This window comes from Toxorhynchites rutilus, chromosome 1, assembly GCF_029784135.1.
Source record: "Toxorhynchites rutilus septentrionalis strain SRP chromosome 1, ASM2978413v1, whole genome shotgun sequence".
Lineage (NCBI taxonomy): Eukaryota > Metazoa > Arthropoda > Insecta > Diptera > Culicidae > Toxorhynchites > Toxorhynchites rutilus.
Genome location: NC_073744.1, coordinates 162,792,674 through 162,812,330, shown reverse-complemented (window position 1 = coordinate 162,812,330; position 19,657 = coordinate 162,792,674). Strand labels below are relative to the sequence as shown.

Sequence of the window (19,657 nt, the reverse complement as noted above, 5' to 3'; positions counted from 1 at the left end):
GCTAACGCCATATGAGCCTTGACAAAAATATATATTTTGGAAAAAAAAAAATTGTTCGTCTCATGAAAAATAACATTTTATTAATTTTGATAGACGCGTAGAAATATTTCCTATCAATTGATGCAAACATCTATCCGATATATTAAGAAATGTTCGATTTATGAGCAATCGAAACACGGGTAGGGTTAGCACACAAATCGGCAGAACAAATATATGGGAAAAAGGAAATTCTTCCAGTTTTCATAAATTTAAACCGTTCAGAGTTTAGCGAATTGTAATGTATAGCATATAAAACAAATCTTAGAGAACTTCCGATTCGATTGGTTTGCAAATCATGAGAATTCGTTCACAGTGAAAATAGTTATTAGCGTTAACTTTATTTCATAAAAACGTGACATGTTCTCTGATTTGGCACCCTTCCTAAAAGACGTAGTTCTACGTCAAAATTCCTAGTACTTCTATCAAAACTCATAATTAAAATATCAGACTATTTTCAGACACAATTCTTGTTTTTTCGACAACTTGCAAATAACATGTTTCTCCGTTACATGGAATAGATGTTTGATACAGAAAATATGATAGAATAAAGACAATAAAGACGAATCTCCATTTGCTTGATTAGTTTTCGAGTTATGCAGAAATTTCTTTTTCATTTGTATGGCAGCCCCTCCTAAGAGAAGGGGAGTAGTATCTAACCACCATAGAAACATTTATTGCACCCTAAAACCTCCATATGCCTAATTTGGTTTCATTCGCTTGATTAATTCTCGAGTAATGCAGAAATTTGTGTTTCATTTGTTTGGTAGCCCCCCTCAGAGAGGGGGTGGGTCTCAAACTATCATGAAAACCTTCCCCAAAAACCCCTACATACCAATTTTCATGTCGATCGGTTTAGTATTTCCGAGTCCATAAGAATCAGACAGACAGACAGGAATCCATTTTTGTATACACCCATACCTCGCTTTACGGCCTAGATACTTTCATGAGCCGCTAAGAAAAAAGCCGTATAACGAATCAATTATTCCAATACAAATTCATACAAACTCTATCAGATCGGTTCCAAGCTTGTTCAACGATGAGCCGTATAGCGAGGTATGGGTGTATGTAGATAAATTATTTCTGAAGAATATTTTGGTTGGCAAAAAAAATAACGGAAATATTTTATAGAGAGTTTGTATGTTATGATTTTAACTTTTATTTAATACTAGCTAACCCGGCAAACTTCGTCCCGCCTATTTACTTGATTAATTCTCGGGTAATGCAAAAATTTGTGTTTCATTTGTACGGCAGCCCCCTCTAAGAGAGGGGGAAGGAGTATCTTAACACCATAGAAACATTTATTGCATCCTAAAACCTCCACATGCCAAATTTGGTTTCATTTGCTTGATTAATTCTCGAGTAATGCAGAAATTTGTGTTTCATTTGTATGGCAGACCCCCCCCACCCCCTTTGAGTGGGGGAAGGACTGTCTAACCATCATAGAAACATTTATTGCACCCTAAAACTTTCACATGCCAACTTTGGTTTCGTTTGCTTGGTTAATTTCCGAGTAATGCAGAAATTTGTGTTTCATTTGTATGGCAGCCCCCCCTTAGAGAGGGGGGAGGGGTCTCAAAATATCACGAAAACCTTCCGCGGCCCCAAAAACCACCAATATTCATGTCGATCGGTTCAGTAGTTTCCGAGTCTATAAGAATCAGACAGACATCACTCCATTTTTTATATATATATATATATATATATATATATATATATATATATATATATATACATAGTTTTTTCTCTACTACGACTATCTTCGATGGTACAGATCTTTGGAAGAAAAAGTATATATATATATATATATATATATAAATGGTGGCTATACAAGTTTATGTTCACTCAAATTAGAATGATAGAATACATATATATATATATATATATATATATATATATATATATATATATATATATATATATATATGTATTCTATCATTCTAATTTGAGTGAACATAAACTTGTATAGCCACCATTTTTATATGCACCAGAGGGGTTGAAAATCTTTCTCATCTGTTCTTTTTCTTCCAAAGATCTGTACCATCGAAGATAGTCGTAGTAGAGAAAAAACTATGTTATTAGCATGACAAACATATTCATTTATTTACTACGAATACTACGTTTACATTTGCATGCCATTTATGTGTATACATTTTTTTTTCAGAATCTAGACTGCATAATATTATTTATTAAAAATTTTGAGTTGCTGCCAAGATGTTTAGTCACATCTTTTGATCTCAAAATAGCGTTCATCGTATCGTTGCTGAGCCAATTTCGAAGCTTATTTTCGTTCTGATTATGTTAATTATGTAATTATGTTACTGAGGAGTGAGGCATGGTGAGAACGTTACAAACAAGGCATCGAGGTGCCGAAAATGCGAGCGAACCGTCTATTCTTTGTAGACATCCAATTCTTGTCCACCAATCCTATCTTTAGGGTACGGCATTCATTTTTCAGATCTTGTATATTCCCATCATAGAACCCTGGAAACGCCTCTAACACAACGTTAATGCTTGTCAAATTGGAAAGGTTTCTGGAATTTAACATTGTCGCAGCCTTGAGCGTCTGATCATCAAAATCGAATCTTTTTCTCGTTTGCTTTATCAGTTCCACGAAAAAACTGCGACAAATATCCTTGAAATGATCTGCCTTCTGCTGTCAATTGTTCTGACAGTTTCTTCTGCTGTCATTCCAACCTAAAAATTCTGGCCGCTTTTCAAATGATCTTCAAATATAATAGCATTGGATATTGAAACAACGTGAGATTCCTCGCAGATATTAGTTAGAATGATTAAATAAAAATCTTGCAGCCCTTCATGTAGCATCGTGAATTCAGATTTTTCAGCCTGGAACAAACGATTCAACCTGTTGAACTGGGACATAGCATACTCCAAACAAGCAACTGCGGCTCGTTATGTACCTTAATGTTGCTTTGTTCAAATGTAAGAAATTTCACACGCGGAAAAAATCTGTACCAATCTGTACTTTTCGACAAAAATCTGCACCCTGTACCGTACAGAATCTGTGCCAAAAACAACAAAAAAATCTTTACTTTTCCAGATACATCTGTACGTGTGGCACCACTGTCAACGATGTATGGACGACTCAAATCTGATCAGCTGTGTTCTCCTGTGATGATGAGTTATACGTACGTGTGAAAAACTTTGTTTTATATATAAGACCAGCCCTGGCGAAACTAATCGTTCCTCCAGAGCCCAAAACTAATCGTTCCTCCAGAGTTTTTCCGTTTTTTTTTCGATTTTTCTCCGCTATATTGATCTACGGAATAAGACACGAATACAACAAAATAAAGATGGCTCAAATCGGCCCATTCCTTCCTGGGGGTTTGTGCTTACCAACAAATTTGGTCTTCCATTTTTATTTATATAGAAGAGGAAATTATATATGCATTTGTTCGGAATTCACCCCCTCCCCCTTCCAGTAGATGCCCTCCTTTTTCTAATACGCTTTTGACAACCCCTAATGTATAAGGAACATGTATGTCGAGCAAGCTTGACAATTTCGAAACTAAAAGATGAAAAAGATTTTCTTACTTGTTCCTTTCTCTTCAGCCGATTTCAAGTTCGATTGTGTGTATTCACTACGCATACTGAAACATCGATTCTTCAATTTCGCTTTCGTTCTGCTGTCGTTTCCTATGAATTTGAAAGCAGCCACTGTCACTTGACAATTGAATCCGCCCTACTCAATAGAGTTCGAATTGGCTATATGTCACTTTCAGTTTCACATGTGGAAGGACGATCACTGCCTACAATTGGAACTCTCATTCGCTGGATTTTCACGACCGTCTTTGAAAAAAGTGAAATTAAAAGAGGCATATGAGGACATATTGGTCTGATGATTTGATTTGATAATCTCGCTTTGATAATTTGATAATTTCGCTTCAGTGTAAAGAATGAAAGAAATGAACCGGAAAGTGAAGTGATAATCTCTTTATTGAGCGTGAAGAGAGAGTAGTACAAGTTTCAGTTGGCATGTGTTTGCAGCAAATAGAAAGGCGAAAGGCTCATTATTGAGTGACGATGTGTCAATTGAAGTGAAATTGTAAGGCCCTGATGTCAAGTTTGGTGAATATCGGTCAACGCGTTCCGGAGATATGGTGGAATATATATTTATATTAGGTTGGGGAAAAAGTAATCCATTACTTTTGCGTGAAATTCTAAACTTTTAAACTTTGTTTTATATGAGTTTCATATTAGTTGTCATTCACGATCTCCTCTAGATCCCAGTTTCGTTTGATGCCAGTTCATCTTTTTTAAAGGCAGACTCAAACATATATCAATTTTATTCCAAATTGAACATTCTTATCATTTTGTTCTACAATTTTTAGTCATCTTTCACGCATCCTAATAATTCTATCTTTCTAAAACATGTTTGGTTATTTCGTATTTTTATGTTGGCCATAGAGTTAAAGTTCTTACCATTGAGAGAATTTTACATGGATCTTTTGATGCTTTATATTTTTTCCCTAAAACCTACAGCATCACAGTGGGGCCAGGGGCAACAATAATCATTTTTTTTTATTCATCGTCCATATTTTGGAATGAATCTTTATTCGCCAAATAAGGAAAGTACATCAGTATTGGATGAATTGTAGAATTTTGTTTGTTTTGATATAGTTTTGATGTTATTTGATTCGACAATAGATAGGAGAACTTCGATATAACGTACCCTCGTTATAACTTACCTTCGATATAACGTCACTCGATATAACGTACACATTTTCAATTTCAAGCCATCTTGTCTTAGGAGTTTGAATCATCATCTCAGATTGCAGCGAAACGTTGTGGGTGTAAAGAGATTGGTCATTTGAGCAACTTTGTATACTTGAAATCTCAAAAAAAATTGACTACTTTTTGAAAAGCCATTTTTTTTCTTAATTTTATACAAAAAAAAATATTCAAAAACTATGATGCCTACAAAATTTTGGTCAAAGAATAAAACGTAGGAAATTGTTTAATTATCATAAAAAATACTATATATTTGATTACACTAAAAAAATCAAAAGAAATCTAAAAAAATGCCAAAAGTAACAGGGCCCTTCTTTCAATGTATAGGAGACTCGTTGGTGGTTGTATGGACTATTAATATAATTTAGAAAAAAAATTTAAAATATTAAAAAAAATAAATAAAACGAATTTAATTTTTTTTTAATGTATATTTTTTTGGAAAATTTGTTTCCTTTTTTTCAACGAAAGCTCGAACACTTTTCTAATAATTTCATTGTCTGATCAAAATTCTGTAGTTCTTATAGTGTATAAGTTGTTTTTTTCAATTTTAAACTTTTTTCGAAAAAAATATCTTAAAAACTTTAGGACCTACAAAATTTTAGTCAAAGAATAAAATATAGTAATCTGCTTTAAAGAAATACAAAAAAAAAAATTAAAATTACACTGAAAAAAATATATTTTGAATATTGAAATTAATTTTTCTATATTTTTTTTAAATTCTGAAAGAAAAATAAAATGCATAATCCCTACAATTACCAACAAGTCTCCCAAACCTCGGAAGAAGGGCACAGGTTACAGGGAAAAAGTTTTTTTTAAACAAGCCAGCGGTCATTTTATCTGTTCACCTTCAATCAACAGTATGAAGGGAAACATCATGAAAAGATTTGTTTCGCCTTCTAGTGGGATTTTTTCATCATTATTTAGTAATTCTTCCCAAACAGCATCACCATGATGTTATACCAGCTATGTTTTTGAATTCATTATTATGCTTGGATATGACGTAAAATTCGATACAATGAACAATTTTGAAAGTGAAATGTACGTTATATCGAAGTTTCCCTGTATTTACTAAGTTGATTTCTACTTTGAATCTGACGAGCAAATGTTATAGAAGATCTTATATTGACTTTGAATTCAAAAAAGTTTCTCTTGAGATATTTTACACTCTGAAACGTATTCCTTCATCGATAACTTTGCGGTTTTTCGTTCATACACATCATACAAGGTAATGTTGTTCGCGTTATTATTTCATAAATTCGTCAGATATCATGGCTTTATGAAATTACTAGCTGACCCGGCAAACTTCGTCCCGCCCAAAATTTATTTTTCGTTACCACATTCACGTTTTTTCACTGAGCGCACGTTCATGGGTCCAATCGCAGAACTGTTCATTGATTGATTTCCTAATCTACCCTTTAATTACCTTTAACAATGAAATTCCTAATAAATGTCTGATACAGAAAATATGATAGAATAAAGACAACCCTAAATCGGACAATTTCTTCCTCGAATTTTGCTCTCATCAACATATTCGGTGATCCATTTTTATTTATATAGATAGAAGAAGATATAGGAATACGTTTTACCACATTAAGATCCATTTCCATATTCGAACAAAAATCAATTTCGTTAGCGCAAACATCAAACGAACTAACAACGCTTGTCACTATGTAATTGTAGAACATATGCTAATTGAATTTTCCGAATTTTCCCATTTTCCTTCAGAGTTTTCCGAAAATTTTCAATTGTACTGTTTGGTTGAAATGTGTGTATTATTTTCTTGGGACCCCCTCTCCATTTCAGATGAGAGAATGGTGTCATACATCAGAGAAACATTTCTCGTATTCAAAAACCTTCACATGCCAAATATGGCTCCATTTGCTTGATTAATTTTCGAGTAATTAAGAAATTTGTGTTTCATTTGTATGGCAGAGAGGGAGAAGAAGTGTCGATTCACCATAGAAACATCTCGTGCCCCCTAAAACCTCTACATGCCAAATATGTCTAAATTTGTTTAATTAGTTTTCGAGTTATGCAGAAGTTTGTGTTTCATTTATGTGGTAGCTCCCCTTTAGAGAAGGGGGAAGAGTGTCGAACTACCATAGAAACGTTTATCGATCCATAAAACCTCTACTTCTTCTTTCTTTGTTTTAAAGAGGCTTTAAACTTTGAAGTTCATTCGCCTCTAACATAAAACCTCTATATACTAAGTTTGATTCCATTTGTTTGATTAGTTCTAGCTGTCCAGTAACCTCCCCCCCTCTTTAGAGAGGGGAAAGGAGTGTCCAACCACCATATAAACATTTATTGCTCCCTAAAACCTCCATATGCCAAATTTGGTTCCATTTGCTTGATTAGTTCTAGAGTTATGCAGAAATTAGTGTTTTATTTGTATGGAAGCCACAAAGGGAGGGGGTAAAATATTAGCTCAACCGGACTTCATTTTGAAGTGTCTCAGATGTCAAAATTTGAGTTTTTTCAAAACCAAAAAATCACCCAAGAGAGGGGGCACATGAAATTGGGGTTTTCAAACACAAAAAAAAATTAATATCAAATTGTCTTTAACCCTCCTGCACTCGCGCGCAAAATCGTTTTCATTCAGTTTCAATAGTCGTTTAAAAGGGGGGTAAAATTCCATAAAAAGTTGCGATTTACTGTTATCAAAAAAAAAAAAAATGTCAAAAATTTACTTTTCAGACGAAAAAACGATCGAGTGCCAAAAAGTCCATTTTTGACCATTTTTTTTCGATTTTTCGAGATGACAGTAGATTTTAACGTTTCATGCAATTTGAAGACATTTGGCATTAAAATATTTTTTTTAAACTCCGATTTCATGTCCCTTCTCTTGAGAGATTTTCGTGGCTCATTTGTGATATTTTTTAATTTTTTTATTTTTTGTGCCCAGTCTTAATCCCTTCCCGTATTATTTAATACGTGACACATCAAGTGGTTTCACTACTCTGCTGAGTGTTCTAGCGCCCTACGTTATGCAAGTATACCACGAGTGAGACTCGATGTTGTCCGGGAAAAGGTTAAAATAGTATGACAATAAAATAGTTTTATTAGATTTACTTATTATTTATTCATTTTTTTTAAATTGTTTTTTTTCGAAAAAAATGCATTTTTTTGCAAATCATTTCTCGATATCTCAAGTAAAGTACTTGCTATAGTTCTGAAATTTCGAACTTCTCATAATTAAAGTGTCTATTGTCTATAAGAAATATAGAAAAAAAGATCGGTGACAGATACTTCTTTGATTTTTGTCCATCTGAAAATCCGTAGTGTGGCGGTGGCTACACTGTGTGTATCGAGCTTATCGCGTAATGGCGCTCTACCTCATTACCCTTAATCCTTGAGACTAATTTGCTGACGTTTTTCCCTCTCTCTCTGCTCCTCCATATCTTTCCAGTGCGCGGTTACGATAACCATGCCAAGTGCGGCCTCGTATGGATTCCCCACGTGGTGGCTTACCGGTGCCGGACGTGCGGCATTTCCCCCTGCATGTCCATCTGTCGGGATTGCTTCAAGCGGGGCAACCACGCGGATCACGATTTCAATATGTTCCTGTCGCAGGCCGGTGGGGCCTGCGATTGTGGCGATACCTCGGTGATGAAGGCGGAAGGCTTCTGCAGTGATCATGGTATCAACAACTGTCAGAACAAATCCCCCGTGCCGGAGGACCTGATGGTGATTGCGGAAGCGATGATGCCCCGCCTGCTGTTGCGGCTGTTGCTGCACTTTCGCGAGCACAATGGCACCAGCCACATTTCGACGGTTTACAGCCGGACGGCCAAACACTGTGATGACTACTGTAGTATGCTGATGGAGTTCAACAACATGGGTGAACTGATGCGACGGGTTATGACCAAAGCTTTGATCGACGAGGGCACCTACCGGCGGCTGGTAGAGCCCCCCTTTCTCACCAACCAGTATGGAGCCTATCTGGAGCGCAGCCGGCGGAAGTACGAGGAAGCGTTACGGATGTTTCCCTCCCCCGAGCCACCCGATGAGTACAAGCATCTGCCGGCGCTCGGGAAGAACATCATTCACAAGACGCTGCTCGAGGAGTTCATATTTTGGACGTTGAAGTACGAGTTCCCGCAGAATATTGTGTGCTTCCTGCTGAATATGCTTCCCGATCAGGATTATAAGGTAAGTGTTATCATGTATCGAACCGTTCAATTTGATCTCAAAATTTTATTCTTCCGCAGGAGCACCTAACACGCACCTTCGTGATGCACTACTGCCGGATACCGAGTGTACTGGAGATGTCCAACGATCCGGACACGCTCAGCAACCGGGTGGTCCATATGAGCGTCCAGCTGTTCTCGAACGAGAGTCTCGCGCTGAAGATGGTCGAGGAGCTGAACCTGCTGCACGTGATGATTATCAGCTTGCGCCAGATGCTCTCGAAGATTCTCACCCAGAATATCTTGCATGGTGTGTGTCATTGAGTAAACTTTACTGATGAAGGCTCAGTGCAGTTGTCGTCCAGCTTATAGAGTAATCGAATAACCATGTTCTCTGTTTTTTAGACCCGGACAAAAACTTCCACTATGTGATCGACTGTACGAAGCGTGTGATGAAGGAGCACTGCTACTGGCCGCTGGCGTCCGACTTTAACAATGTCCTATCGCACGAGTCGGTCGCGCTGGTGTTTCTGAAGGATAACGATCTGATCGATATGTGGTTCCAGTTCCTGTCGATGCTGCAAGGTGAGTGATAGATTAGGTAGGCTCGTGGGAGCGCAAAACAGTCTGTAGTCTGGGGATCGTTACCGGAACATTATCCTGCTGACACTGAAACGTGTAAAAACTATTGGCAAATAGGTTCCTCATAACCTAGATAAGATATGATTGATAAAGGCTGGTGACAATATGAAGAAAAGCCATTTTGTTAATATTTTTTATGTATAGGAAAAGAACTCCTTCAATGCGATTGTTGTGCATGCATATCTATCTTCTATCTTCTTCTTCTATATATATAAAAATGGATTTCTGTCTGTCTGTCTGTCTGATTCTTATGGACTCGGAAACTACTAAACCGATCAACATGAAAATTGGTATGTAGAGGTTTTTGGGCCCAGGGAAGGTTTTCGTGATAGTTTGAGACCCCTCCCCCTCTCTAAGGGGGGCTGCCATACAAATTAAACACAAATTTCTACATCACTCGGGAATTAAGCAAGCAAATGAAACCAAATTAGGCATATCGAGGTTTTAGGGTGCAATAAATATTTCTATGGTGGTAAGACTCTCCACCCCCCTCTCTATAGGGGAGGCTGCCATACAAATGAAACACAAATTTCTGCATTACTCGCGAATTAATCAAGCAGATGGAACCAAATTAGGCATATTGAGGTTTCAGAGTGCAATAAATGTTTCTATAGTAGTTAGACTCTCCCCCCTTCTATAAGGGGGAGTTGCCATGCAGATGAAACACAAATTTCTGCATAACTCGGCAACTAATCAAGTAAATGGAACCAAATTAAGCATATGGAGGTTTTAGAGTGCAATAAATGTTTTTACGGTGGTTAGATACTCCTCCCTCTTCTCTAAAGGGGGGGCTGCCATACAAATGAAACATAAATTTCTGAATTACTCGAGAATTAATCAAGCAAACGAAACCAAATTTGGCATGTGGAGGTTTTAGAATGCAATAAATATTTCTATGATGGTTAGACACTCCTCCCGCTCTCTGAGGGTGGGGTGTCATACAAATGAAAAACAAAGTTCTGCATAACTCGAAAGCTAATCAAGCACAATTTGGGATGTGAGGGTTTTTGGGTATGAGTAATGTTTCTATAATGGTATGATACCCCTCCCTCCTCTAGAATGGAGAGGGGATCCCATAAAAATATTACACATATTTCAACCAAAAATACTCCAGACAAACATTCAAAATTTTCAGAAAACTCTGAAGGAAAAAGGGAAAAATCGGAAAATTAAATTCCCATGTGTTCTAAAATTACATAGTGACAAGTGCTGTTAGTCCATTTGATGTTTGCGCTAGCGAAATTGATCTTTGTTCGAAACTGGAAATGGATTTTAATGTAATGAAGCGCACTCCTATATCTTCTTCTATCTATACCAAAAAAAAAGGATCGCCAGATGTGTAGATAAGAGAAGAACTCGAGGAAGGAATTGTTCGATTTAAGGCTAACTTTATTTAAATCTTGAACGAGAATTGTGTCTGAAAATAATCTGATATTATAATGATGAGTTTTGTTAGAAATACTATGAATTTTATAGTAAAAAGTAAATTCAACGGAGACGAATAGAAGATCAATCAATGAACAGTTCTGCGATTGGACCCATGAACTTGCTCATAGTAAGAAACGTGAATGTTTGAAAATATTGATAACAAAAAACAAATTGTTGGCGGGACGAAGTTTGCCGGGTCAGCTAGAGATACATGAATTTGAAGAATGAGGCAGCGTTTGCGGCAGTGCAAGTCTCATATCGTTTTCATCGTCCGATTCGCTTTCGTAAAGATGTTGGGTCATCCAGAAAGTATCCGTGGTTTTTAGTTCAATTTTTGAAAATGAAATTTGCATTGAAATCAACTGCGATCATAGATGGCTTATATTATTATCTAGAACTGTTCGCCATTTTTCGGGCATTTTCATGATGCCATTATGATTGGGGGATCTTTAGAAAAAGATCGATCTTGACGGATCGATTTTCTAAACGATACACTGATAAAATCGGTAACAGAGAATCGATCTTTGCTCAGTCGATCTATGAAAATCGAATGCCTTTTTTCAATTTATTTACTTATTCCATGTAAGTGTTGTCTTTTGTTTAATCATGGAATAAACATTTCACATTTCTACTCAAACATCAAAGGCATTTTATTTTGATTCTCAGTATAAAAAACACTTGAAGGCCCAGAAAAATTTTGTTTGCCAGGACATTCATCTTGTATCGTCATGGAATAATTCAATTCAATCAATTAATTAAAAAATATTATTAAAGATTCAACAACTGATATTAATCCAGAATTCCACAGACTATAATCCCATAAAATCCAATATTTCCATACGTCAGGCATTTAGTCGAAATCGTGGTAGTATTGCCAGTTCCAGAAAAAACGCTTCACTCACCATCCCATTTTGTCACAATTTTCACTCTCAGCCTAGTGAATGTGATGGTCTAAATATAACTTTTGACGACTTGTTTTGTAATGACCGAACTTACAAAACTGCTTTTCCTAAATTTACGATCACTAATTTGACAACCTCGAGAGGGATCAAAGGGCCTGGCCGGGTAAGGAAGTAAAAAGTGCCCCCAAACCAAATCACTAGCAAATATTGTATAGGATATTAAATAAGAAATTTTGGCGGTTTATTTGAATCCCTATGTGGTTTGACGTAGGATCTATAGTGAAAAACGTACTTTTTCGTTTATTTCACGCCATCCTCAAAAGATTTGAGATAAAAATTTGAAAAAAATACTGAATGTGCATCTTACTACGGTGTATCAAGAAAAATTATATAAAAAAAAATCATTAAAAATTTTAGTACTAAAAAATATTGAAATTTTGAAATTTATTTTTTGGGATTTAGAGATTCAGTACTACTCTAATTCATATTTAAATGTGTTTCTACGGCTATTCTAGGTAATTGTGATATTTTTCAGATTTTTTTCAGTGTTGCGCGGTACCAAATTTTTTTTTATATTTCCAAATAGTCTGGCTGGGTAAGGGAGTAAAAAGTCCCCCAAACCAAATCACCAGCTGTATGGAAAATATTGTATAGGGTACTAAATAAAACATTTTGGCTGTACAGGTAAACTTCGATATAACGTACATTTCACTTTCAAAATTGTACGTTGTATCGAATTGTACGTTATATCGAAGCATTATAAATTAGTCACAAACGTAGTCTAAAATACATTATTGTGTTGCTGTTTTAGTAAAGTTAATGAACAACTTCAATCAGAAGACGAAGCCAGCCTTTCTCATGTTTTTTTTCCTTCGTACTGTTGATTAAAGCTTGATTCATTTAGAATCCGGAATCACAACACCAGCTGTATTTCGGGATTGATTGAAAGTACAAAACTTGTTTTAGCATTACAATACAGATAATTCATTGTTCTATTAGGAAAAAAAATATTGAAAAATATTTTCCTTTACATTTTGGAAATGTGTACGTTATATCGAGGTAAAATGTACGTTATATCGAGTGACGTTATATCGAGGGTACGTTATATCGAAGTTTCCCTGTAGTACCATATATTTGAGTCCTTATATGGTACACCATATGATCTATGGTGAAAAAGGCACCTATTGATTTTTTCACGTCATTCTCAATAGCTTTGAGACAAAAATATGAAAAAAAAAACTGAAAGTACATCTTACTTAGGTGTATCGATCAATATTTTCAAACTATTTTTTCATCAGAAAATCAAACACTAAAAAAAATTTTAAATTAATTTTTATCTTTATTTTAAATGAGGTTTTAATTTTGTTTTATTTTGACATTCAGTACTACTCTAGTTTGTATTCAAATTTCTTCCTACGTCTATTTTAGGTATATGTGATTTTTTCAGAATTTTTAGAGTGTTTTTCGCGGTACAAAAAAAAATATATTTTCAGGCATTTCGAAAGTTTGAAAAAAAAAAAAAATTACTCTGAGACCTAATTTTACTCTAATTTTTATTTAAATGTGTTCGTATGTGTTGTTTTTTCCACATGTTGCGTATTTTTTTCTTGAATTTTTTTAAAGATTGTGCGAAAAAAAATGAATTTTTGGCCTTTGGGCATTTTTAATTTATTTTGAATTTAGAGACCCATAACTGCTCTAATATTTTTTAAAATTTGTTTTTCATATGTCTAAATTTTGTCGGTATATTTAGAGCATTGCGCTGTACAACTTTTTTTCTCGTATCTTAAAATATACGAGATTATCTTTACATTAGATTTAGATGGTTTATCAAATTCATAGGAGTCAGGAGTACGATAGAGCTCTGTGAGAAAAAAATAAAGTCCTTGTGGAAAGATCACTCGGATTAATGAGAAGAACACTTAAAAAAACCGATTTATTTTTTTTTTATTTTAATCTTACAATTGAAAACCACGAATATAATAAAATCATCGATTTCAAGAAAATAAAAAAAATAATGCAGACCATGAAGAAAATTATTTTTGTACGTCGCAATGCTCTTAAAAATTCAGGAAAAATTACGCCACATGTAGAAAAAAGATACATTCGAACGCGTTTAAATATGGGGGTCTCCGTAGCCACATTGGTTGCGCGTTCGCTTAGTAAACGATCTATCGTGAGTTCAAAACTCAGGGCCCTCATTGACCATCTTTGTGTTGTTACAGAATAGCTACGTCCACGCAACAATCATCAGCGATGGAGATCGATCCACGGTCGAAATAAGATCGATTCATCCATACAACTGCTCTGCTCTGCAAGACACATCGGGCTGCTGTTCTATAAATAACTCAACAATGATCAATCAACTGTCTCCGCTGTCCGGACTAACTGGATAATGGAAGAACAGGAAGAATACTCTTACGCCTAAATGGCTACTGTGTGAATGTACCATATGTAATGGTATAGAAGGAATACTGGCGAATGGCAACTGTGTAATGTGCTAATTATATATATGATAACCATGTGACATGCACACGATTAAAATTCTGCTCTGTTACAGCTAAAATGCTAATGAGCCTTAAAAATAAATAAATGTGATAAAAAAAACGCATTTAAATAAAAATTTGAGCAGATGTGGGTCTCAAAGTTATATTTTTTTTCAAAACTTCAAACATTTTTTTGTACTGTGTATTTTTTTTATTATTAGATGAAAAAATAGTTTGAAGATAGCCGTAGGAGCACATTTAAATATGAATTAGAGTAGTACTGAGTCTCTAAATCCCAAATTTTTTTTTTTCGGAATTTCAATATTTTTTTAGTACTAAAAGTTTTGATGAATTTTTTTATGATATTTTTTCTTGATACACCGTAGTAAGATGCACATTCAGTATTTTTTTCAAATTTTTATCTCGAATCTTTTGAGGATGGCGTGAAATAAACGAAAAAGTACGTTTTTCACTATAGATCCTACGTCAAACCACATAGGAGTTCAAATAAACCGCCAAAATTTTTTATTTAATATCCTTTACATTATTTGCCATACAGCTAGTGATTTGGTTTGGGGGCACTTTTTACTCCCTTACCCGGCCAGGCCCTTTTTATGAAATTTATCAAGTGGTTTTTTGTGAGAATCAATGTTCACCAAAAAACAAATACAAATTAGATAATTTTTTTTCTACGATCAAAAAGATCTGAAGATTGCAAAGAAAAGATCGATTTTCGTGTTTTTTTTTTGAGTAGGAAGAATCGATCCGAAAAATCGGAAATCGAGGAGGAAGAGATTAATCTTCTAAATATCGATTCAAGACCCAATCCTATTCAATATCACTAATTTGACATCCTCAAAGCTATCCGAATGCTGACATTATGTTTATAAAATTAATAAATGAACAAAAAAACTCTAAGATCGAAAAAATCGAAGAAATAAGATCGATCTTTACGATTTTACAATGAATCGATCCAAAAAATCGGAAATCAAAATGGAAAAGATCGATCTTCTAAAAATCGATCCAAGATCGCCCAATCCTATCCTATACTACATTTTCTCATCTTTCAAACGAAAGCAACAGAATTCTTCTATGTCGTGTACTTTTTGGAGTAGAGCCAGAGCTATATAACTATAATCAACACTGTCATTGTTGAAATTCAAGCATATGCGTATAAGGATTTTTTTTTATCAAATATGATCTTCCATTACATTCTGAATGGATCAGCAAATTTTATGTGAGAAATTTGTTTTTTGACTTAAAGGGGATGGATAAAAAATTAAATTCTTTTATATTAAAAAACATAAAAAGAAAGAACTTGACGCGAGAGCTCCTGGGAATAAAAATATGCTTTTCATTTTCTTCTTTTTCTTATGCTTTATCTTCTTATTTTCACCTATAAAGCCACGTAACCACAAGTTTTTCGGAAAGCCTTATCAATAACGTTGATACGAATATAATATACAGTAGAACCCTGATTCCATAGTAATTCTATAGAGCATCCCGAAATTTGAGAGGTAAGCACTAGCTCCTTTGTGTTGTTCATGGCTTTCACATTAGCTGACCACTGGTGTACACGACCTTATAGATGGATAGTTGAATGATTCCTATATTGATAAAACCCAGTTTTCATGCTGAATTATCTTTATTTTGTGTTTGCACCTTTTTTTTAGTCCATTATCGCGTTATCCGCTATTTCGTTATTGCGCGATTGCCTTGCCAGACTATTCCGCGGATAATCGGGGTTCTACTGTACTTATAAGCTATTCTGTTACGATCACCATTTTTTGACGTGGGACTACGTCTAACCGGAATATATAAGGGGTAAAATGAAAACCAAAACACAGAACATACAGGAACAAATGCAAGATTTCGAATGCTTATAACTCAAACATTTCTTACTGGATCGGAAAGATGTTTGCATAAATCGATAGGGAATATTTCTACGCATCTATCGCAATTATTAAATTGTTATTTTTCATTAGATAAACAATTGAATAATTGTAAAATGTTGAGAGTTATCTAAACGCTCTAACTGTTTCGTTTTGATTGGCCCGATTTACGGTTTCCCCAGCACAGCCATCAAAACCAAGCAGCCTTGGGGAAATCGGCATTGCAAATACATGGAAGTAGGGGGACTTTTGTTCTCATCGAAATATGTTCCCTAACACAGACTTCAAAACCAAGCAGCGTTGGAGAAATCGGCATTGCAAATACATAATACATACTTTCGTAGGGAGAGATTTTGTTCCCACCGAAATGTGTTTTTAACAGAGATTTCAAAACTAAGGTACCTGGGGGAAATCAGCATTGCAAATATGCAAGTCGGGGGTATTTTCGTTTCGACTGAAATGTGTTTCCCTAACACAGACTTCAAATCCATTGAGCATGTGGAAATTGGCAAGGTGTCTGGGGAAATCGGCTTTGCAAATAAATGCAAAATGCGAACAATTTTTATATTCGCTTGCCTTTGTACAGTCTAGAATATGTTTCCTTAGCATGGTCTTCTAGAGTTAAGAACTTGGGTAAATCGTGCAGACGCTAGAGGCGAATGAACATTCAAGTCTAAAGCAGTATAAAAGTAGAAGTTGAAGTTGTTGATTCATGCAAACCGGGGATACTTCTGCACCCGCATGTTTTGTTTTGCATTCCAAAACGCGTTCTCCTAACACGGATTACAAAAGCGGCTACGAACACAACGCTTTGGCTCGGTTATTCAAGGTTGCATAGAAGGATATGCCTTCATATCCTCTACTCACTGAGTTTCTACGCATACCATTTGATGATTATGCAAAATGTTGATAACCGTTTGCTGCGATAACGCCTATTGATTAAACAATATACGTTCGACGTACGACGACGACAAAATCGAAACTGAGTGCCTGAAGTTCATCAAATCCAGCAAATTCGCGGTTCGAGAAGTACGTACACTTGAGAGATGCAAACTTCAGAGAGAAATGTAAAATAAAATAATCGCTCGATAATTCTTCCGTTCATATATTTTGTCCTAGAAATCACACCAAACGTAAAAGAACTGTCATTAAATTTACTTGTAACGAAGAATAATCTATCACAATGAATTGACCTTACATGAAATTTATCCATTCTTTTCACTCACACTGCAATTAAAATGAATTCGGAAATTGTTTCATTCAATCAAAACCTCAATCAATACAAACAAATGATTGCTAAGCTAAGGTAGTTCCACGTCAACCTTGCGGTTATGTCATAGTTATAACCCACCCATTTTTTTTAGAATTCGCTTTTTTACTTTCATTTCATCTTAAAATAAAATTCATGAAATCAATTCTGAATAAAATAAAATACGGACTATTTCCAGTTTGCTGATCGGCTTTGTTTTGTTGTTTGTGTTGACAGCAATGTGAGTTGAACAACTGGAGGCTGTCTCGAATCGAGGGTGTAGATGTTACGGCTCGATTCAAACAATCGGATGAAGAAAGGAAAAGTCACGTATTCATTTTCAAACCACTTTATTCATACTATATCAAACCAAACATTTGACATTAAAACGCTTTAATACTATCAAATCCTTTAGAAAGGATCCTAAATTCGCACCCGGAAATACCAGAATGACGAATACTTTGAACATAATAATACGTACTATCCGTTTCGTCAGGAACATTCAAGATTCTTCAGCAAAACATTACAAAAATACTAACTACTGTTTACACAAAACATTCATTACAACATATAAACAATAACAAGTAACTTCAAAACAATAACAATACAACTGACAAGACGTTCCGAGAAAGAAGACGGCCATTTTCCATTGCTTTAAAACAAAGCTCAATTATAGCGAACATTCCAGACCAACCCGAGCAAACACACAGACGAATTATAGACAATAAGGTTACTATATACGGTACGAGCACAAAATGTTCAGTACATCGTTCATACGCAAATAATCCACATTTCAGTATAGATTAACCAACTTTAGCTATACAAGTCGAACTCAATGATTGGTTTATATTGGGTTGGGCATTAAGTTCGTAGCGTAACTTTTATTTAAACAAAAAACAAGTAAGTTAATCAACTATATATTCACCGCAGTTAAATTTTTTCCCGCTAATTCACGACTTGTTTGGCGACTGTTTCCATTCAAAAATGATTCTTCATCGAATTCAGAAGGGGCGTGCCGTTTTGACGTCGATGACACGCCATTTTTGAACTTTGCAAACCATTTCCGTGCTGTAGATCTTCTCCATATAGGGGAAAGTAGGTAAAGACGGACACTGCGGGTAAGATGGACACATTTTTTGAAATATTTTAGTTATGCAAATACTTTCAATAAAGTGTATCAATACTTTCGAGACACACTGTTGATTTCCAGCGAGCGAACTGTCAAGCTTGTAAACAAAACAAAAATTATCTTCGCGGGTGCACCATTCGATGTAATTTTTACTCCGTAGAAAATAGCGAAAAGTTCGTGATTTTTTTGTTTTTTACGTGTTCCTTCAACGGGTAAGTGTTTATTTAGTCCATCATTAACTATCCTGTGATGAATCAGAGGTTTGTCAACGCTTATAGGAAGAGCTACGGTCATTCGAAAAAAAAGCTGCCAGTTCGGGCAAGACGGACACTTTAAGGTAAGGAAAGACGGACACTAGTATTTTCCTAGGGTATTTAACAAAACTTTTTGGTTTTACTATAAAGATGCCTACAAATTACAAGCGCAAGAGTAACCGGCAGTCATGGACCGCTCAGCAGTTGGAACAAGCCATTAAGGCTGTAAAAAGTGGATCGCCGGTGAAGATAGCAGCAAGAAGTTACGCAATTTCAAGATCCACACTGATTCGCCACCTCACAAGTCCAACTGTATCAACTCGGCTAGGACCTCTTGATTCCGTATTCAATTCTCAACAAGAGGAGCTGGTACAACATCTGTTGGATTTGGAAAATAGGTTCTATGGAATAACGATGACTAATGTTCGAAAGCTTGCTTTTGATGTGGCCGAAGAAAATGGATTGCCACACCCGTTCAACAAGTCTACCAAGATGGCTGGAAAAGCCTGGCTAAGCAATTTTCTAAAACGAAATCCCAAATTGTCGTTCCGTAAACCTGAAGCTACCTCTGCCGCCCGAGCCAGAGGCTTCAATAAGCCAGCAGTATCTGCGTTTTACGATTTGCTGAAAGAAGCGCTGAAAGATTCCAAATTGACGCCAGATCGTGTTTTGAACGCCGATGAGACTAGTGTTTGTACCGTTAGTATTTGTTTTGGCATTGTAGTTAGTTTAAAAATCATTTTTCATTCATACTTTC

The 19,657-nt window shown here is 35.5% G+C and overlaps 1 protein-coding gene across 2 annotated transcripts in view; it reads left to right on the top strand.

Moving 5' to 3' along the window:
- Positions 1 to 19,657, top strand: part of LOC129763218 (E3 ubiquitin-protein ligase Ubr3) — a 184,028-nt gene that overhangs the window by 89,580 nt on the left and 74,791 nt on the right. For both annotated transcript variants that reach the window (XM_055762100.1, XM_055762099.1), the window contains exons 4-6: positions 8,198 to 8,940; positions 9,000 to 9,228; positions 9,324 to 9,503. In XM_055762100.1, the coding sequence (XP_055618075.1) occupies positions 8,198 to 8,940; positions 9,000 to 9,228; positions 9,324 to 9,503 (1,152 nt within the window). The remainder of the gene's footprint in view (positions 1 to 8,197; positions 8,941 to 8,999; positions 9,229 to 9,323; positions 9,504 to 19,657) is intronic.